Genomic DNA, 22,842 nt, shown 5'->3' on the forward strand with positions numbered 1-22,842 from the left:
TGCCTCTTTCACTGCTCAACCAGCATGGCTCACTGCTCATCCTGCCTCATTCACTGGGCATCCTGCCTCATACAATCAAACACCTCTCCATGATGCCTGCAAGGTGGACCGGCCTGGACCAACTACCCCAGGCCCTCTTCACGGTGCACCCTGTTGCATTCACTGCACACCCTTCAGCATTTGCTGCACACCTTGCCTCTTTCACTGCTCAACCTGCGTGTCACACTGCTCATCCTGCCCCATTCACTAGGCAATCCTCATACAATCAAACACCTCTCCCTGGTGCCTGCAAGGTGGACCGGCCGGGACTGACTACCGCAGTCTCCCTCTGCACGGTGCACCGTTGCACTAACTGCGCACCCTGCCGCACTCGCTGCACAGGCCTGGTTTTGTTTCTTAGCGGCGTGGGGGAGCCAATGCTGAGCTTGCTGTACGGCCATCCATCCCGCGCCGTAGATATCCCGTGTCTCCTTGTCTGACCAGTACCTCTGCTCACACCTCCTCTCCCAGCCGTGCACCGACTCCTCCTCTGAAGCAGGAAGCGCTCTCTCTTTTCTTGTACCTGCCGGAACCGCAGAGATGTCGGACACGCAACAGCTGCGCTCCCTGAACATAAATCAGGTGAGCGAGCCGGTGCGCAGGAAGGTGGCCGAGCTGCTGGATGAGAGCGGCGACAGGGGCTGGAGGAGGCTGGCCGAGCTGCTGGGGGTCGGAGGGAGGTGCAGGCTGAGGTAAACTCGCATGTCCATGCCGCGCTCACGGCTGCACGAAACGAAAGCACTGCATCTGTGTGTTATCGGCGCGCGCTCCCTCAGCTCGCAAACAAGTCTTCGGAGAGCCCTTCACGTTGACGCTCACTGAACAGACACCCACCACAACTCCACACGGGTCACCCCCCTGTAGAGACATCCACTGAAAGTCACAGTAAGTGACACTGTCAGGCACGCCTCAGCTGAAACCAGACACAAGCTAAAGGAAAAAAAAACAAAACTGCATTCTCACACGACCCCCTGGGGCGTTAACCGGTTTACAAAAAACAGACAAGGTGAACATAGCTGTAGAATAAAACATCTCTTTGTGTGAGGACTACACCCTCGTTTTACCGTTTAATTCATTTACATAGGCTGCCATTAACCACTAGCTCAATTCTTGTTTTATTAGAGATATTTGGATACATATGTGCATTTTGTCACCGGCCAGAAACATGCAAATGAGTTTTATGGTTATTTGTTTGCCACTGAAACATTTGTCAGACGTCAAATCTAGGGACGAGATGATACAATTCCAGCTGCGGAGCTGCAATAGTAAAAGTACTGTGTGTTTTGCTTTCGGTTTCGTTTATATTCAGGTCGAAGCTTTCCCTCGCAGAACGTGCTTATGACGGGAGTGACCTGGCGCATGTCTGCGGGATTGCAATCTGGGACAGTGTTACAGAGGCCGGCCGTACTTTCAGTAGTATGATAATACCACTGGCGTCTTCACAAGACAATAATACTTTGAATGCGGAAAAACTGAACATTAGCAGACGGACCACATTTCTTATCATTGAACATTTCCTGCACTTTTCAGGCCTGACTTACATACTTTTAATGCGACATCATTGACACTTCTTCACGGGGCTGCAATACTTTTAGTGATGCAGCACTGGCAACTCTGCATGGGACTGTGTTGTAGTTGGCATTTGTGTATGTGTGTGGCGGAATGGAGTGATGTCACATGGAACGATGGAGTGTTGGTGCGGATTCTGATAGTGACAGAGCTGCTGTGCCGGTTGGGATGGATGCTCCAGTATATGGCCCATGTAACTACTAGGTTGCTCACAGTCATTGAATAAACTTACCATCAACTTACCTCCTGACTCCAGCGTGGTGTGTGAGCTCGAGAACCCCATCACTTCAGACCGTAATGACTTTAATTGAATAGCACTGCCACGTCTTCATAGGGTGACTATACTTTAAATGTGGAAATAGTGAACATCCGCCTGACCACATTATTTATAATGGATCCGTTCTGGCACTTGTCCTGCTTAACGCCAATATTAGTAATAGGACTGTGGCGAATCAAGTTCCGGGCCACCAGTGGTCCAGGGATCAATATCAGTTTCTAAACCATTATCAACCCCACACCTCTAGTACACCAGAAGGGATCCAAACAGATTGGAATACAAGTGAATTATTAGACCTCCTTGTCCAATTTTTGGTAACGTGGATGGAGTGGCAGACTTATCTCCACAAGGTCGTGGATTGTTGGTTTGTTGCATCACAGCAAAAATACAATTGTTGCCCAATGATAAAAGGGACTGTCCGGTCAAGGTTGTATACAAATATCGACTTTTTTATTACTACAACAGACAGTTCTAGCACACTATCAGTACGACCACCCTGTAAAGGAACACAGAGGACACACAGTTTCACGAAGGAAAAGGGATGCACTCTGGATAATGACAGGAGGATAGTTGGTAAAGTAATCAGTGTTACAGTTCAAGATTATTTGGTTTCAGCACCAAGGGGGCAAAATGGTCACAACTGTCTCTAGGGGCCTTCAGAGACGGACCAGGGAGGCAGAACCACAATGTACACAGTGCTGAAGAAGCTCTTGGTGCTAGACCGTGTCGAGGCAGTTGAAGGGTGCTTCGCAGCCCTTGGGACAGAGTTAGTGGCGGGAGTAGCTGCGGTTACCATGCAGCAGGCAGTTCGGCAAGCAAGGCTGGACGGACGTCTGCAGGCTGTCCAGTTGGCGGCTCAGGGCCAAGAATCATTGTTTCTTTGCTGGTTGGCGGATCTGGAATGCTGGTCGAGGTGTCTCGGGCAGCTCTGGTGATTGCGGCATGACAACCATCAGCGGTGCAGCCGGATGCGGTTCGAGGACTGAACAGTCTCGAAAATGGCCTTAACAGATGGATGCTGGATGATGTTTGTGTGGCACTGCTCCTAACTTCTTTGCAGGGCTTGTGTCCTTTCAAGGCAGACAGCCCAAAGCTCAGGAGAGTGATTGCAGGCAACAGCCTTGTCCTTATTTCAAATACTCTCTGGTGCTTCCCACCTAGGAACCTTGCTGAGAAAACCTAGCAGGACACGCTGTGTGCTGGCTGGGTACCGGTTCTGGAGCTGCTGGAGGGTCCTCCGAGTCTGGTATCTCCCTCTGTTTCCTGGGAGATGTTAAGGGGAGGGATCTTGCTTCCTTCTTGGAACTCCTGGCCTTCCTTCACTGGCAGAAGATGTAAGGGGGACTGTACCTTCAGCCCGGGTCCAAATTAGTCCTTCTTACTCCTTTCAAAGTCTTCAGATGATCTGGTAAGTGAGGGGCTCAGCCCTCTTTTGCAGCCAAATGGGCCCCATTGATTGGTGCAGGCTAAGCCCACCTTAATGAACCAATCCTGGGTCCCCGCCAACAATCTTCTGTTATGCATGAGGCCACAACCAGAGTGCTCTGCAAAAGGACAGACAACGGGGTGACAAAATATACCCCCCATATAAGTCCCACCCATCTCCCTGTCTGTTGTAGATCAAAGTTTCTCTCTGGTTAACTGAACCCTCTGTGACTCTTACTTTAAGGGAAGCCTGCGCTTTAATTATGTGCTGGGAGCAGACTTCCTGTCTCTCCCAAAACATATCCTTTGTCACTCTGAAAGGGGTCAGCTCTGCAGGGACACCAACGGTAACTGCTGGACCCAGACATGCCATTCACTGCTTTTCATACAGAGAGGTGGGAACTAGCTTCAAGTTGACACATTGCCTACCAAAGGGGTGTTAGTCCTGCCTTCCTCTTGTCTCTTCCGGCAACCAAGCCTCTCCTCTAGGCTTGCTTCAATTATCTCATTAGTATGCACTGCCACCAGCCTGAGTACAAAATGAAGGAAGATCCATGGAACCTTTTATATTTAAATTAGGCTGCTCATGCTGGAGGAAGGTGTGCCTTCCCCTCCTTGAGATGCTTTGATGTACCCAGGGCTGTCACATTCCAGCTGAATATGACAGGGGAAGACCACGCCTGTAGGCTGTGTCTTCACGGAGTACATGTGACTATGTTTTGTTCGGGAAGCAGATGGGATGCGTGCAGAATGGCTTCACACAGTCCTTGGAGATTGATCTCCTATCATTCATTTTCACTGATCAACAAATCAAGCCCCGGCGAGTGCACTCTGCCCGTGCGGATGGTAAAATTCCTCGCAAGGACAGCACAGACATTGCACTGCTATACTTGCATTTTCCTGAGAATTTGAATAGCTACAGCTGGTCTTCACTGAACTACTTTTGATGTGATCTGTTTCAACGTGTGCTCTTATTTACACTACGTTAAATAATAACCAGTGTTTTAAAGTGTCAATAATTGGGGAGAGCATATGATACATCAGGTCTAAAGTCAAATCGCTGTGTATGGGAATGCAGCCCAGCAAAAAAAGACGCCAGGAGTGAAACTTCCCACTTGAGAGCATTGATAATAATGATGGGATATTTATATAGCGCTAATGCCTAAGCACTTTAAATGGAACATATATAAATGCAATATCACCCCATTGCAGTAAGTACTCATTTATGGACGTCAGAAGGATGAAAGGCTGAGTTGTTCTTAGCGGGATTCGGTCCTGCAACCTGCAGATCACACACAGATGGCAGCAGCGAGTGCTCATCCGACTGAGCTAGCTTACCAGCTTTACATGATAACAAATACTCAAGTGTACTGGGGGTGCCAAACAACTCTTCTTCTACCACCTCTCCGCTTACCCTGATTCAGATTTGCATGTAAGCTCAATGTGCAGCTGATGTGCAGCCCTATCAGTTCACTGCAGCAGACACAGGATAGCTACAGTGATCTACCCCCTTCCGGGTTAGAACGTCCCTAACGTTGGAAAGAGGGGCATTGATACAGATCTGGAAATTGACATCAGGCAAGACACAAGTCGCCTCACAGCATCGGCCTGTGGTCTTGCCTTTTATTGCAAAGGAAGCCCTTACTTGTCCCTCCAATATCTTGGAATTCTTATAGCCAGTTTCTTTGGATGGTTTAAACTAATTTTCTCTCCAGCATTTCTGCTGGAAGATCATTATGACTGGAGCCTCCCACACAATTTCCACTCCACTTAGAATTCCCCATAGCCTTGCTCAATGCTAACCGTCTAACTGATCACTTTATTCATCTTCGGAGGTGGGAATGACTGCATTATTTTGGAAAGTATGGCGCCACTTCGACTTCTTTTGAATTTTTATGTAAAAGATGAACACATATTATTACTGTCTCCAAAATATACGTAATGGATCAGAGACGAAAACCCGTCTTCTTGCTCTAATTCTACTCACCTTGCACTAACATCTTCTGTTTCAGAACATCATCATTTGTGTGTCAATTTTAAAATGAGGACCAGAGCTTGTTTCTGTCACAGTGCTCTGTAAGTTTGGCCATCTTTCTGTGGATGAATGGAGCGTGCACTTGGAGACTCTCTGCGTGACCTGGGTACCATCTTTTTAAGAGTTACCATGGCATAGAGGCTAGCTGAGCTGAGTTTCTTGACTGACCCAAAGTGGGATATGTTTTAATGGCATACACCAGTATTGGTAAAATTGTTGTCTTGGACGTCTCATAGACTTTATGGTCAGATCCATGGTCATTTTTAGGTCTGAGTAGATAAAGGTTTTGCTCTCTGCAAGATCTCTTGCGATACATATTAGAAAGAAGACATGGGGCCCGTCAACTACTCCATGATGCAGAGGAAGTGAATCCTGGGGAAACCTCTTTTGCAGCCAGGGCCATTTGGAGGAGGAAGTAGAGCTGTCTATGTTGGGCAAGGCGGTTGTGAATAATGCTTTTAAAGCATGTTTCGTTTCCCTTTTGCTTTGTAATTGATGTTTTTACAGTCTTGTCTTATTAGTTTTATTTGTTACCTTTTTAATCTGTCTTTGGTATGATTGTGTCAAGAGCAGGGATGGTTACTTTGCCCATGCTATTGCCATTTAAAGAGCAGAGATGGCAGTTTTATATGAAAGTCATGATTCTATTAATGACATGGAGGTGAGTATTATGCACTTCTCTTTTCTTGTTCATTGCATAGCAGCAAGAAAAATACAATTTACGGAAAAAACAATTGCTCGCATCATCCATACCTCCTGTCCCTCCCCTAGCCCTCCAATTACTGTACAGTATGTTGCATAATAACTTCCAGCAACCCACCAGTCCTCCTATTTTCTGCTGATAATAAATCCCCTGTCGAACCAGACCACCCGATATTGAGAGAAAAAGGCGATAACCGTGCTGGAGCACCATTCAATATCTATTTCGTTGAATAAAAAAAAAGGTCTACCTTTCAGGATCTCCAGGATCTAGCAGGCTGACAGAACACAAGGTTATCGAATGGGCAGATAATAAGAGGGATAACGCATGCCTCCATGCCATTAATAGAATTATGACTGTCCGTCATCTACTAGGACTAATCGGGTCAGGCATGGCATGGAAGCTCCTGGAGTGCACATTTCGAGCAATGCTATAAAAGCTGCTAAAGTGTGCACAATAGGTTTGCAATATAACATGTAAAAGGGGATGCATTAGACCAATCGGCTTGCCTGAGAATATCCTACAGCTGTGTCCCAACCAAAAGGCTTTAGAACCATGCCCTCCTCCCACCCCCCGACTGAGTGAACCCCAAGAATCTCCTTCTCCACCCCGGACTCCCTCATGACACCCATGACCGATTTAGCCAAAGTAGAGGATGGAACTGGGCAAAAGGCCTTCCAAAAGATAGAAAAAGGCCCCTATAGCACTTGCTCAAACCCACTGTGGCCTGTTCGTAATGATTCAAGCATTAGGCTATGTACAACTGTGGACTCTTCGGAAAATCAGGAAATCCATGACCTTTGAAGTAGTTTTCATACAATAGTACAAATAGAAATTCACAGCATAAGCTGTGAATACTATACCTTTTAAGATCCAAGGTGCCAACATCCACAACGTGTCGGAGTCTGACCAGAGACATAAGCGTAACCAATTTCGCTGACAGTTGTTTCATCGATTGAAGGTCATTGGTTGGCCACTTCTAAAAAACACCCAATTGACGTCCCAGAGAAAGGAATACCATAGAGTAGGATGTGTCATAATATGGACAACTTTTAATAACCGACAAGCCAATGGCTGCTCACCCACTGGGAACCCATTTACCAGGCCATGATATTTCGAAACAGCAGAGCAATACAGATTCACGGTTTGATGCGATGTGGACTCAGCAGGTTCTTCCAAAAATGTCCCACCGATACTACAGAGGTCTGATGGGGATCCAAGTCTCTTCGATAACACTAGCGAACCCAGGCTGCCTATCCTGACTTATATGATTGAATGGTGCCACCTGCCCATGATTGCTTTATGAATTCTGAAGCTGTGCCAGAAATGTCCTGTGAAGCCCAACGCTCTTCGATATCAGCCAAGCAACCAATCGCTGGACGCCTTCTAAAACAAGAAGATCGTCCCTTTCGTTCGTCCTTTCGGGGGCTTTACAAAATGTTGGGAATTGCTGGGAGTAAACGTGGAGTGTCTAACAGTTGGTGAAGGACCAGCGGATACCATGCTTGAGAAGGCCATAACCGGGAGATCAATACCATTGTGGTGCTCTCCGCTGAACCTGAAGCAGAACCCTGGGCATCAGGGCAAACAATGGGAAGGTGTATATGATGTCTTTTTCCCAAACTAGCATTAAGGTGTTTATCACCAATGACCCAGGATCCAGCTTTGAGCTGAAAAACAAAGGGAGTTTGGTATTGAGGTGGGAGGCAAACAGATCTATATGTAGTGGACCCCATAGACCCTGAAGAGTGTGAAAAAACCTGGGAAACAATTGACAATCCAAAAGGTTCTGCCAGTGTCATCAATGAACACCAATCCGCAATTATGTTAGCCACTCTGCGAAGGAAAATAGCCCATATCTCCAGTCTGCGGGTAATATAGAAGTCCCAAAATCTCTTGTTTCCAGATCTGAAAGGTCCCTGGACTTGATTCCCCCACAATTTGTTGATACAATATCGGTATGGGGATGGGGATGAGAAGGTAAAACCGGGGAGGGGCAAGGCGGAGAGAGAGAGCTTTTTTATTTAAGTAGCGTATGCCTTTAGCAGCAATGCATGTTTGTATAGCTTGTGTACATGCACTTATATATTTAGCATTAGGCTACATGAGATGAGGTAGACTTGTTGCATTAACTTTCAGTAGCTGGTGTGGAATCGGGTGGGGCCATGCGAATGTCTGAGAGGTGTATTCAATATCAGAGCCCTTTCACTTTCACTGTGAGATGGGTTTGAAAACACAACTTTGTATGCCCCATGGAACCTGGAATTGTTCAATTTTCTCACAAAATTCATGACCTACACCAGCTCCCCTGACAACAGCGGTTGGGCAGGTGCTGGGTGCAGCTGGCAGGGCTGTCATGTTGTGTGGCTGTGCCATTTGTCGTTACACACACTTGATCGCACAGATGTGTCAAATATTGCTTGAATTATTCCCCCAGAATTGCCTCTGCTCTATGGGAATCTGATGGCCTCCTCACAGGGGAGATGGGTGTTTGAATGTATCTGCCAGTTACTATTTCATGGGGGGCGAGGTGGTGGTCCTTGCTGGGTTGAGTGCATAAATTGAACAGGGCCATGGGTGGGCAGTATACCCAATTCTTTTTCAGGGTGTTGCATAATTTGGAGAGCCTGCTTTTGAGGAGGCCGTTGATCCATTCCACCACCTCATTTGCTTGTGGGTGGTAAATCAAACACATGCAGTGCCTGATGCCCATTAGTGCTGTGATTGCTTTATAGAGTTCATTGAAAAAATGGGTGCCGTTGTCGGGTCTCAAAAAGTCACACACCCCTCATCAGAGGAAAACCTCAGTACGAAGAATTTTGCAGCACACTTGGCATCTGGGTGGGCGCATGGGCCTGCCTCAACCCACCTCGAGAACGAACACACCACTACAATTAGTATTGAGCCTCATTGCATCTCTCCACCATGTCTGCATAGTCAATATGCAGCTCACAAAATGGCCCAATGGGGCAGGGCAGGATGCAATCACAATGTTCTGAGTGTCATCCTTGTACTGAAAGTTTGGCAGGTGGTGCATTGGATGACCATTGTTGAGAGATATTCCTGGAGATTAGGTATAAACCAGTCTTCCTGGATGTCTGCTGCAATGTGTTGCTTGGAGCTGTGAAAATGGTAGTGCAATTGCTCAAATGCCGTGCGTAGCAGTTCTATGGGCATCAAAACTTTCCCAGTACATTGCTGTCTCCATAAGAGGTCAGTAGGAGACTGTACACACCCACGCTTGAGCCAAACCTCTTGCTCTTCCTGTGGTGCTCTTCGTGGGAGCTCAATTATCTGGGCTATGGGCAGTGCTGTGTATGGGTATGTTTCTGGTCCTGTGGTAACTGCTGCCATAACATATGCAGCAGCGGTGGGCACTGGGAGATATGCTGCAGCTTTGGTCACCGCATCGGCAGGAGCATTTCCCAACGAGATTTCATCGGTATTGTTGGTCTGAGCTGTGCATTTGATGACCACCACTACAGATGGTTCTGCAAGGGCAGAAATGAGGGTATTGAGCAGGGCGTCCTGGTACCCTGGTGAGCCGCCAGCCCGCCTCAAGCCCCTCCTTCTCCAGCGTGAAAGAGCCACGTGCATCATTGTGGTGATGTATGCAGAGTCCAAGCAGATGGTGGCATAATACCCCTTGGACACCCAAAGGGCCTCAATAAGTGCTACGAGTTCAATTTATTGTGCTGAGTAGTGCATGGGTAACTTCTTCATCACTAGTGTTTCATAGTCATCTAATTCTACCCTGTCTCTGTCATGTCTCTGGCCTGTATCCGGTCAATTGTCACCGATCTAACAACAAAAAATACCTTGCCTCCCCAAATGGACTGTCTCTGGCCTTGGGGATATCGTCGTCCTCACTCTCATAGGTTGCACAGTCATGCTGCTGCAAATCTTCATCAGTGCATGGCTCGTGGAGAAATAAAGCTGGATTCACTGTTTTGCACCTCACAATGTGGATTTGTGGGCTTCAGAGAATAATCTCGTATGCTGATGCACGCTGGGTGGTGAGAGTGGACTTTGAGCGGTGTATGATGCCAAACACTGAGTGTTCCACATAAAAAGTTACTGAGCACCCATCACAATTGTGGAACTTCTTTCAATTGCGAAGGCCCCAGCATCCAAGAGCTTGTCCGTAATGCGAACTGTCTTTGCATAACCGTATCTAACGCGCCGCTGTAGTAGGCAAGTGAATTATGGCCCATTGTGCTCTTTTGTTTCAGTACCGCTGTCATGAGTGTGCCATTCGAGTGTGAGAATATGTAAAACGCCTGTGTGTAATCTGGATTGGAAAGAACGGGGGCTGATGAGATCACTTCCTTTAGATCATTGAAACTATAGCTGTGGTCCATTCTATTTTACTGTTCTCTTTTTGTGCCTCTTTGGGGCCCTGTAAGAGTGGCCTCGTGTATGCTGCATAGTCAAGGATCCATGCACTGCAGTAATTGCATAACCCTAAGAATTTCTGCTTGTCTTTCATTATTGGTGGCTTGGGAGTGGCAGGCACTGTTGCGGCCCTGTCAGGGATGATTCTTTTCCCGCCTGCAGAGATGAGCTGTCCCAGCTACTGTTGGCAGTACTAGAGCTATGCCTTGTCTACCTTGTACCTCTTATGTGCTAACAGTTGTAACAGTGCAATGGAGTCTCTGCTGCAGTTTGTCTAACTCTAACTGCATACCAGTAAATCATCTACGTATTGAATTATTGTGCTGGGCACCTGGCTGTTACCTAAGTCTTCATTCAGTATCCTATTGAATATGCTGGGGCTTTCGCAGTACCCTGGGGGAAAACAAGTGTGTTCATATCGCTTTGCGTCCCTGGGTAAATGCTGTGAGGTACTGTGATTCTGGGTGCAGGAGTACCAAAAAGAAGGCGTTCTTCAAGTCGACCACAGTAAAGTGGGTCGCTTCTTTGGGGATGCTGCACAAGATGGATGCCAGGCTGGGGACAAGTGGAAACTCTTTCTGCACTACGTCATTGAGGGGGCGGAGATCCTGGATCATCCTCCAACTTCCCCCTGTTGCCTTTTTAATGGGGTAGATGGGCATGTTGCATGGTGAGGTGGAGGGTACTATAATCCATGGGTGTTACAAGGCCTGTATGGTTTTCCTGATCCCCTCTTCAGCCTCCCTCGACAATAGGTATTGCTTTACCCATGGTAACACCGCCCCCGCTTTTGGGGTTATTCTCACTGGGGTTCCTTCTTTCAACATCCCTACATCACGTAGGTTGGTTGTCCATAAATGTGGGGGAACCTGTTGTAACACTACCTGGTCAAATGGGGGTGGTGTGACAACAGCCATAAGGGGCTTTGTACTCTTCGGTACTGTACCATAATCTCACAAGGTATGCACATTTCAAGTATGATTTCCCAGTCATTATTGCAGTCCTCAAAAAGCACTGCATTGGTCAATTCTTTAAGGCGCTCAGCATGATCAATGCATAACACGGTGCACCACTGGAATCCGTGGGGCTGAGTGCATAAAACTACAATTGTTTTGGATGACAGCAGACCTTCTAGGTCCAGGGAGAGTATTGTACCTGCAACCAACGCTGGGGACACCACAGTTTGAAAAATGAAATCAGTGGGTACTCTCCAGCAAGTTCTAGTAAGCTGGGGGACGGCTCGTGCGAGCATGGTGATGCCATAAATGAACATATTGGGGATTGACAGGAATGCAACGTACCACTAAATCACATGCCATGGCATATATCACAAGCATTGCCCCATTGAACACATGCCAGGTGTGGCACAGATGATACCGCTGTCTGTGAATAAGATTCTCATGTTCAGCTTGCTCTTCAGATCCCTAACGAGCAAGTTGACAGGAGAGCTCTCAGATTACAAGGGTGGGGCCCATGCAACCTTTCCTCCCACTTTTACATCAAAGTCTTTTGCGTATGGAACCATTAAAACAGCCCCAGAGAATCCCTGCACGTCAAGAGTTTTTCCTGATAGCTGGAAGTGCCCCCACCAACGGTTCTCCTTCTATATTTAGGGTCATTAAAAGGACTGGACAGGTAAATGCTCTCTGTGTGCTTTCCTAGTCAGGATATGTGTCTGTTCCTGGGAAGAAGAAAGCCCCCCCCGTACAAATGTAGCGCCTTGAAACAGCCACTGTGCCATTATGGGTGCTGCTGAAGGCATTCCTGTTCTCTGCTTGTTGCATGTTAGTACGGAGTTGGTCATTTTGAACTATCTGCTGCGGGTGTTGCAGCTGGCAGGGGCTGGGAACCTGCAGGGGTAGCTGTGTGTATGCTTGGTGGATCTCCTAGGGTATGGATGTCATTGTGGGCTGTGGCCCCTGGTGATTACCATAGGGTAGGGGCCATAATTCTGCTGGTTGTAGTTGTACCCCATACCCTGCCTTCTTCGGCATATTCTTGAAAAATGCCCCCACCTCCCGCATGTCCAGCACTACCCTGGTTCCCCTCCTCGGTTCTGGACCTCCCAATCTACCTCCCCTCGACTCGACCCCCTGAACCAACCTCGCCCTCGTTGCTGTCCTCCTTGCCACGGTGGTCCCGAAAATTGTTGGCTGCTGCCCCACTGTCCTAGTCCTCCTTCAGCCCACACTGCCACTATTTTTGCATTCACTGCATTAGGGACATGCCCTCCCTCCGCTGTTTGTGTTGTTGCTGGCCCTGCTGCCACCACAGCTACTTTCACTAACTTATTTTGGCCAGTTTTGCTTCCTCTGCCTGTCGCCTCCAAATCGTTTCCTTCTCATACTCTTTTATCCTTCCACAATGGTGAACTATAATGCTCTGATTTTCAGTCTATACTTTGGCTTCTATCCCCGCTATTTTGTCGAGTGCCTTCTGCACTTATTTAGGTAGGCCCTGTTTCACTATAAAATATAAAAGTGACATTGATTGGTCCCAGGCGTTCCCCGTTTCTGTCCTCCACATCTCTTGGACCCTGAGAATAAACTGAGCAGCACAGCATCATCATCATCATCCTTGATAGTGCACCAAATGCTGGATTGTAAATCTGGAGTGTCTGCCGCACCGTATCCCACACCCTGGCCCAAACCTTGTTGAATGAGGCCTCATCATGGGCATCATTGCTCAACATGTCTCCCAGGTATCCCTCTTTCACCCATACACTTTCAGATTGGTCCCCAACTGCGGCCACTAACCGGCTTTTAATATTTTCTATTGCTAATGGCATCCCTGCTGTGTTGTTTTCAAAAGGATAGGCAGGGTGGGGGATTAGAGATCTGCTGGTAGTTTAGCTGTAATGAATGGGCACTGCGAGGAGCCTGGTGTTGTCTCACAGCCTTGCGGGCCGCATACCTCCCAGTGATACTAAGTAATTGACACAGTGAAGGGACAAGGGGAAGCTTCTGTGAGAACTGGCTGTGCAGGCTCATCTCGTCTTTAATGATATGGGCCTAGTCAAATCCTTCCATGGAGCTAAAGTTGTGCCGCACGGCCATGCAAGACTATACATCTACCATAATTGCAAAATTATGTTCCTTTTTATACCTGCACTGAATCTATTCATCTATCATTCTCCCTATATTATATCCGTGCTGAGTTTCATAACGCGGTCCCCTCCCCCCTAGTACAGTATACAATTTCATATGATATTTGCATCACTCTAAAGTGCCTAGGGGGGTGGGATAGACTCCTTTCCATCCCCACAGCATCCTAGCAATAAGCGTTTTTCATTTATTGGCATTTTACTGACCAACCTTGGGCAATTGACTGGTCGTCAACACATGAGCCACCCAGGAGTAGGGGGACAGAGGCCCAGGAACTGTTTTCCTTTCAATAAAAAAAATACTGCCTCTTATTATTAGCTTCATGGGCCAGAGCAATTTCTTTGCTGTTAACCTTGTAAGGCGCCTCATTTCTGAGAATATGTGGGGAGTCGATGCAGGTGCACTCTCTGTGTCCTGTGCTAATGAATAGACAGTGTTCTTGAAATATGGGTCACCTGTGAGAGCACCGCGTTTTGAATGATTTCATCCTGCATTTATTGGGATTTTAGCTTAAGTGTGAGTGTTATTACTTTCTTGCCCACTAGGGACTTAGGGACTTAGTCGATCCGTTCCTTATGAAGGTTTTAGATTATAATTATTCTTTACCTGGCATTGAAAGGCTGGTTGTTCTTTAATTAATCCTTTGAAAATAAGTATTGTGCCTTTTGGAATTATTATTTTGTGTTCTCTCCGAGCCCTCCAGATTCTCCTTAATTTCTCAGTAACCTTGGCTGGGTTCACACATCTACTGTCTGTGCCCTGGATGGGCCTGTATTTCAGTAAAATCATCAGTTTAGATTTTTCATGAAGCCTCAAGGTTTTTAATTAATTTCAATGTGTGCTGCTGCTTCCATTTTGAAAAAGATGGCTGTTCAGTACTGCCGTGTTTCTATGTTAGTGAGCTATATACGTAGGTAGTTCATGTTGCATTTAGCTTATATATTACTTGGGTTACTATTCATCTTGTCTTAATGGATGCGAGTGATATTCTTGTTGTAGTTGTATAAATGCATATTTGACCTAGTGTCTGTGTTTCTTCATGGTGAGTGCATATTTGCTTTGTGTCTATCGCATGCATGTATGTTCTCTCACTGTGAGTTTGTTAGTTCTCGCCATCTTTAGTTACATTAAGTCAATTTCCTGCTGCACCTACCTTGGAGAAGGGCGGTATGGTCACCTTAATGAGTAACGTTTTTTACTTGTGCCATATTGATCTGGGGAGTGGCAGTAGCTATGAATGACATTCATCTGCCTGGCAACATTCCCACCCCTCTGGTCGAGTCCTTGATCATGCCCCTTTCAGTGCCCACCCCACACATAAGGTATCTTTGGAGTCCATACTTTAGTCATCCCCGTCAGGTTGCCTGCATGTCTAATGTGTTTGTCCACATTCCAGTTAAGTTCATATAGCACCACTTCCCATTGAAACTGTAGAATACCCATCGTCCAATGTAATTGTGAGGGTCCTGGGGATAAGAACATTTTGATCCTGGAGGTGTAATGGGGCTTTCCTACTGCTCCTTGGGCAGACTTTTTGAAACCACTCATTGCTATTCTTAGAATGCAGAAAGCAAGTAGTATCAACCCTTCTATTGCTATTTATATTTTTAATGCATTAGCCAGCCAGGTAGGTATTCAGGAGAACAGGTAGATGAACCAATCATAATTTTCAGGCTCATCCACCTCCTCCACCATCCTTGTGTGCAATTCTGTTAAGGTGGATATGACCTCTGTGATGGCTCCATTCTCTCTATCGTGGGGGGTTCGTGCAATAAGATCGCCCAATCATTGTGCACACGGCACCCTGCATGGCCGTTATTAGATCAAGGACATACCTATTCTAGAGGGTTATGAGCTGCAATGCTCTCAGCTCTTCCTTTATGGTATTAAAGCCCTTCACAGTTGCATTTATTGTCTGCAACAGCTCCCATCTGGTTATTTGCAACCATTTGGCGTTTCTGCTGGTTTGCAACCCAGGAACAAAGAGAGACGTAAAGAATGTAGTTGCTCTATTGAACAATTTATGTTGATCTGGTACATTATTAAAGGACATTTCTGATATAACAGAAAAATAGTCCTCTCTTTTACTGCATGTGAGGGTAAGGGACCTTTTTTGTTTCTTAGGTGGGCATCCATTCGGGGGAAGTCCCCAATTTGTACTTTGCTCTGAGGTATTACTAGAGCTGGTGTTCTTACTGTTACTTCGGAAAACACACCTCCCCAATTCGGAGAGAGCTTCATGTAGGCCCTTGAACATCAGACCCAATATGGCAAATTATTACTGCTTTGTCTACCTTCATCCCTGGGAAATCGTAAGTCTTTTTGCACCCTTTATTTTCTCCTACTTTTATTGTGTCTGTATTTCTTATGCGTAGAGAGGCATTAATCTACAGGGATCTGTTCAGCAGGCCTGCTTCATTATCTACCCATGTTAGCATTTAAGTGTATTTAGTCCATGTTTGGAGGCACTCTTTGTTTACCTTGTAAACAATCACCCATGGTTGCTCAATGAGTATCTCTGCCTTAGTCTGTCAGTCCAGCCTTCTGGGGTAAGTATCTGTCCTTCTATTTGGAACTGGCCCCTTTTCCAACATTCAGCCATTTACTTTCCTTGTTTGTCAGTACAATTCAAAAGAATTGTGATCTTCTCTTCTCATTTGTCCTCTTATCGGGCCTGATAATATATAACTTATTACCTTGTGTAATTTTTAACATTTCTTAGCCTTGATACCTCCTTTATAAAATGATCTATGTGTGGGGAATCTTGTTCCATTAGCCATTGCATAGTGGCCCATGTACCGTGAAATTGCCCTCTTGTCCTGAATGTTACAAGATGTGCCAGGCAGTGTGCCGTGTCTGCAGGTACTCCTGTCTCTATAAACACTCTGGAAGTGCTCATGGAGTAGGCGACAAGGGAGCATACCTAACAGCTCTCTTCAGACATTTGCCTCGCCACTCAGCTCATGTGCTGGTACCACAAATTATTAGTGATTTGAGTGGAATTGGTCATATACGATCATGTGCTCGAAGTTATCCATCACACTTTGATTAAGTCTTTTCATCTGCGTGATGATTACAGGACATTCTTTGATTTCCATTTCACCTGTCATGGTGATAAATAAGAGTTATATTGCTGTATATTGGTTTGGATACATTATAACGTACCAACTCTCTTAATGCAATAAGAATAATAAAATAGAGTCTGCAAAATGTAAGAAACTTTGCTAGGAGCATTATTGCCAATTTATCAACTATTTGCAAATAACCATGAGAATTATTACGACTACGTGCCAAAAGTGAACATCTAACAAAATTGAAAAGTCCTGTTTTCTTTCCCCTCCCAAAAGTTTCTTTCCGTTTCTTCAAAATGTCAGTGTTCACAGGAAAAATTGTCTCAATACAGCAAGAAAAACCTTTCAAAAGTAAAATACGTCTTGAGGTTTACCAAAAGAACACAGAGGGCCTCATTATAAGTTTGCCGATCCGGTTACAACGGTACCGGTAAACTTGCCAGTACCGTTGTTACCAGACTGGCAAACTATGAGTGCTGCTCGCGTGTGCCTTCCCACCATCCAGTTCTGACCTGGCGGGTGTACCCACACCCGCGAGCAGACCTCGACGGATGCACCGGCACCATTCCTGAATGGTGCCGGTGCATCCGGCCTCCACATTCTCATTGAGTCCAATGGGTCTCAACTGGGAATGGGGAGTAATATTTTGCAGCAATGGGCAATTACCGGGTCCGCCAGGGCTTTAATGCCCCGTTAATTGCCCATTGCAGGGTGCCACAAAATTCATGACTCCGGTAATTTACGCACGGCTACCGCTAGAGTCAGAATGAGGCCCAGAGTGTTATGTTTCTCACTCCTACAGCAGGATAAGTGTTTACTAAAAAAAGATAAAGCCATAACAATCATAATTGTTTGAGGAAGAATTTAGTGTATATATTTTTTCTTTTTGTCGAAGTGCTACTCCTTGTCTCATGCAGGTATGGTTGGAAAAAGTGTCCACTCAGTCTCCTCTGTTGCTGTATATAACCAAAACGAACACTGTCTCTTTATAGTTCTGGTTGCTGGTTTGCTCTGGTTACTGATCTCGTCTGTACTCATCTCATCTACTCATCTCATCTCTTCTTCATCTTCAGATTAAGGAGGTTGTGGCAGGGGTGTCTCTCCTTTGTAGGGTTTGACGTCAGAGGTGCAGCCACGCCCGTCTTCCTTTCACCTTTACAGCTGTTGGTGTCACCTCTTCCACACACCGAAAGGTCCTTAAAACCGCAGCTTGTGCAAGCAATGGGTAACACTCGTGCAGAGCATTTTGTCCTCTGGGTATAGAGCAAGTGGTTTTAGAACTGTTGTAGCATCAATTTGTTTGTTGTCTTCATCAGTCTTCTTCAACCTCCCCTAACGTGCTCGAAGCTGTCGAGACATAAAATTTACACTCACCTCATAGCTGTCAAATAATCATGCATTTCAGTTAACAAAACGTTTGAAACACTATGGGCATCAGTTTGGGTTTGAGTCAGAGGAGCAAGAGGTATACACATACAGTATCCCTCCCGTCACCAGCTCATGAGGAATCAGGTTATGTCTGAGCTGGGCTGTCTGAGCTGTGCTGAATAACTAATGCAAATAGGTCTAAGGGTAAGCAGTGGAGCCATCTTTTTTTCAGGGTCACTTTTAACTTGTCAATGCATTCCTCGAGATGCCGTTGAGGAGCTTACAGAGACCGTTAGCTTTTGGGTGGTAAGTGGAAGAGAATTTATGCTTAAACAGAATTGTGATGTCCTCAAAGAGAAAATGTGGTCAATTGTTAGAGCTGAGCACTTTGTACACTCCCACCTTGGAAAGAACTCGCATACGAGGAACTTCACAGCACATGTGGCATCAGGATTTGTGCATGTGGTCCTTCAACCCATTTGGAAAAGGGACATGCGACTACTAGCATATACTTGTAGCTGTTACAAACTTGGAGCATATGGACATACTCTATGTGCAAAAGCTGGAAGCGTCCAGTAGGATGGGGTATTGCACCTCTCACTGTTCGCATAGTGTGCCCAGCTGTACACTGCTGGAAAGTTAGGCAGATCACAATGAATTCGGTAACATGCTCTGCCGGTTTGGGAACAAACCAGTCTTCAGAAATCAACACTACAAAAAACTCTTGTGTTGAGTGTGCTGGGTGGTGCAATCTAATGCTCTTTTAAGACATTTTAAGGGCATAACTGGTTTCCCGGTGCTGTCCTGCTGCCACATTGCATCTGTGTGGGAAAATGAGCATCCCTTTCATAATTCTTGTTCTTCTGGTGGTGCTCTTCCCAGCAACTCAGTAATTTGGGCTATGGGTAATGTATTAAAACTTTCCTTCATACCAATTATCCGTGCACATGTGTACCTATCAATCCCCCTAAATTGAGAAACCATCAAATTAATCATTTGGCTTATGCTGATGATGTTGTTTTATTTGCCTTAAGTCCTATTGGCCTGCAGAGAGCCTTAGCAGTGACAACTGCCTATTTTGTATTGTTTGTTTTAATCATTGTTGTGTTATTGGAAAGGTTTCATTTTTGCAAAACATAAGCAATTAATAATAAATAATAATACTTATTTGGTGCAGTGTAAAATTCAGATATTTCAGGAAAATATGATGCTCTTTTTGATTCAAAATCGGTGGCCTCCTTGCCACAGGAAATTCAATCTATACCTGTATTGTATGATGCGCACTTCGGCATGGCAATGGTAAATTAGAGTTGAAGTGCATTTATGAACCTGTCCAATAGCAGCGCATGCTGCACTGGTTGTCGTCTGCGCGTAAGAAGGCATGCCTCTTCCAGCGTGACAATCCTACATGTACTGTTGACATCACGTAGGCGTAGTCAGAATACACCGTTACCGCCTCGTCTTAATGCCTCTCAAGTGTCTGAATGAGCACTATCAATTCTGCTGCTTGTGCCGAGAAATGCAGTGGCAATCTCGCACTTACCACTGTCTCAAAGCTGTTGTTCAACTGCGGTCCCAGTGTGCCTTTCGCCCGTGCTCTGATCAATTGTTGAGCACCCATCACTAAAGAGGATTGTCTGCCCTCCCCAGGGCATTTTCTTTAACATGTGGTATCTCAGTATGATATTCCGTATATTTGGTGCAATCATGCACATTGGGCTTCATTATAAGTTTGCCGGTCCGGAAACAAGGGTGCCGGTAAGCTCACTGGAACCCGTGTTTCCAGAACGCAAACTATGAGTCTGCCTGCCGAAGCCACTGTGCCGACAGATCTGACCCCGCTGGGCGCAGCAGTCATGGTACGCAGACCGTTCACGGAAGCATGGCACTGTTAACAATTGTGCCGGTGCTTCCATGTCCCCATACCCATAGAGTCCTATAGCACTCTATGGAAATGGAGACTACCATTTTACCGGCGCCAGACTTCTCAGGCCACCAGACTTGGAATCTCCCAGTGCCACCGGGAAGTCAGGCACTGGTAAAACATTTTAAGACCAGCGGCAACCGGCCGGCCGCTAGCACCTGCAGGGTTACGCTGGACTCGTAACAAGGCCCATTGTCTCCTTCTTCTCCTGGCTTTGCAATGAATCTGGCTGGATTCACTACTCTGCATCTGATCATTTTAATTGATGGGTTTGATATAATCTCCTCCTAGCCAGAGGCTCTCTGTGTGGTCAATCTGCTTTAAGGCTTTTCAAGAATAGCAAACAGTGCATGCTTGACATATAATGTTACAGCCCATTATGATGCTAGCAGATTTTTCAATTGCAAAGACTGCTGCCACCAATGCCTATTCACATGGATATTGGCCTCTCATCACTGGATCTGAGATGCCACTGTAGAATGCTAATGGTTTGTGTCCCATGGTAGTCTTTTGCATGAGAACTGCTGTCATTACCACTCTGTACGAATGGGAAGAATTCTACACTGTAATCAGGGATCTCTAACACTGATGATGTATTTATTGCTGTTTTTAATTCATCAAAGGCATCTATCATTTCACCTGTCCAGGCTGGGCTATGTCACTGTTGTCCTTCTGTGCTTCCTTGAGTTCTTTTAAAAGTGGTCTGACATACGTACTGTGATCAAAGAACCATGCCCACTCAATAATTGCAAAGGCCCACAAATTGCTGCAATTCCTTCAATGTTTTTGGGCTGGCTGTTTTCATAATCGCTTCTGATCTTTCATGAGTAACCTTTCTATCTTTTTGGGATATTAGCTGCACTATATTTAGTACTACTTCTGGACAATATTGCATGTTTCCTTGTCTACCTTGTACCCCTTCTCTACCAAGACTATCATCGACTGTGTACCGAGTCTCTCCTGCACTGTTCCTCTGTCTCGTTGCACACCAAAATGGCGTCTACAAATTGTATCACTGTGCTGCCAAGGTGTACATTCCCTATGCTATGTCCATTTGGAGTACCCGGTTGAAAACTGAGGTTGACTCGCAGTACCCCTGAGGTCAACAAGTATGTTTCAGCTCGATCCTGCAATAGGAAAATGAGTTCAAGTCTTGGGACTCTTAATGGAGAGGGATAGAAAAGAAGACATTCTTTAAATCAATCACTGTGAAATAATTAGCTTTAGATGGAAAATTGCACAGTAGTGTGGCTGGGTTTGGGACCAATGGGAATTCTGCTTTAACAATATTGTTCAGGGAGTAGGCCCTGTACAAATCTCCAGGAGCCCCCCCCATTGCCTTTTTTACTGGGTACACAGATGTGTTACATGGGGATTCTGATGGTACCAATATCCCTTGTTGCACTAGAGTGGCAAAGGTGCCATAAATACTTTCATCTGCTTTTTTTGACATTGAGCACTGTCTCACCTGCAGTGAAATAACTCCTGACTTCAATATAATTTTGACTGGCCATACTCATTTTAATAGACCACCATCATATGGGACTCGGGCAACCTGGCTATCCTTCTCCTACTTGATTTTTCTGCTGCCCTGACTTGATCTACGACAAAACGCTTTGTCAGCACCTCGGCTCTGACTTCCTCTTCTTGTCAGAGGCTATTGCCTGGGACAAGCCCTTCCAGGGGGATCGCACTTAAGGAATTTGTATTGGGAATTCTGCAGTTGATCCCATCCGAGCACCATTGGGTATTCCTCAAGGCTTCTACCTGTCCCCACCCTTTACAACACTTCTACTAAGCCTCTTTTCGACATCCTTGACTCTCTTGATATCAAATACACTAACTTTGCTGATGATATTTACATCCTCATCACCATCACTGTTATCCACTCATAGGACTCAATCATGTTCAACTATATCTACTCCACTATCCAAAACTGGATGGACACTGTAAGAAAAGGTATCAAAGTAAGACAGACACACATGATCACAGTACAAGGGTGTTTATTGAATTTCATCAGGGGTGTGAAAAATACCTATCTAAACCTAAATCCAAGATGGGAGCATGCTACGACCATTAAATAATAATAATACAGTCCAAGCGGAGTCTAGTCAAATGGAAGGGACTATACTAAAACTAAATGTTTCCAATCCTTACCGCTATGCTACAAAAGCGTGTGGTATAATGTCCACAAAAAGAAAGAAGTGTTCACAAAATGATAATTCAGGATGTTTAGTCCATTGGCCTCCCTTCCCTACGTTTTTAGTATGGGACAGGGCGTGTCACTCCAGCACAGCTCACTCCTGGAATTCTCTGGTACAAGTTCACAGTTCCTTTTACCAATATCAGGGTCTTCTGTGTCCAAGTCTCTTCTGTGCAAAGTCTCTTGCCTCAGAGGACCTGATATACCATAAACAAAAAAGAAAGTTCCCTTCTCAATATTCACGTTGGGCGATTTACTCTTCACCCTGGAGCCCCCTCAGCTGGGATTCGATCGTTCTTTCATCTTTAGCCTCCCTCAGTCGGGCTCAAACCTACTTCAATTTTTAGGCATCACTCAGTTGGGTTCACATTTGCCACAACAATCTTCTCGGGTGTGTTACTTTTCACCCAGGATACCCCATTTCCAGACCCAGACCCCTTTTCTACAATTAGTCCCCCTCAGCCAGGCTCAGATCAATTTCTATTTTTAGGCATCCCTCAGTCAGGTTCACATTTGCCACAACAATCTTCTCTGGTGTGTTACTTTTCACTCAGGATCCCCTCTTGCAGGCTCAGACTCCCTTTCTACAATTAGTCCCCAAGGCCAGGATCAGACCAATTTCAGTTAACAGACAATCGAAGACTATCGAATGTGCACAGGATTTAACTTAACCTGCTGCAGGACCACTTTGATTTCACAGTTCTATAATTCTTCCATGTTCAGGGGGAGGCA

At 45.7% G+C, this 22,842-nt stretch overlaps 1 protein-coding gene across 4 annotated transcripts in view; it reads left to right on the top strand.

The window, feature by feature from the left end:
* Positions 1–546: 546 nt before the first annotated feature.
* MALT1 (MALT1 paracaspase) overlaps positions 547–22,842 on the top strand; it is a 1,429,839-nt gene continuing 1,407,543 nt past the window's right edge. For 3 of the 4 annotated variants that reach the window (XM_069627057.1, XM_069627059.1, XM_069627058.1), the window contains exon 1: positions 547–731. In XM_069627057.1, coding sequence (XP_069483158.1) covers positions 580–731 — 152 coding nt within the window. In that variant the 5' untranslated portion in view covers positions 547–579. The remainder of the gene's footprint in view (positions 732–22,842) is intronic. The other variant, XM_069627060.1, reaches the window with a different exon arrangement.

This window comes from Ambystoma mexicanum, chromosome 6p (genome assembly GCF_040938575.1).
Source record: "Ambystoma mexicanum isolate Mex_15411 chromosome 6p, UKY_AmexF1_1, whole genome shotgun sequence".
Taxonomy (NCBI): Eukaryota; Metazoa; Chordata; class Amphibia; order Caudata; family Ambystomatidae; genus Ambystoma; species Ambystoma mexicanum.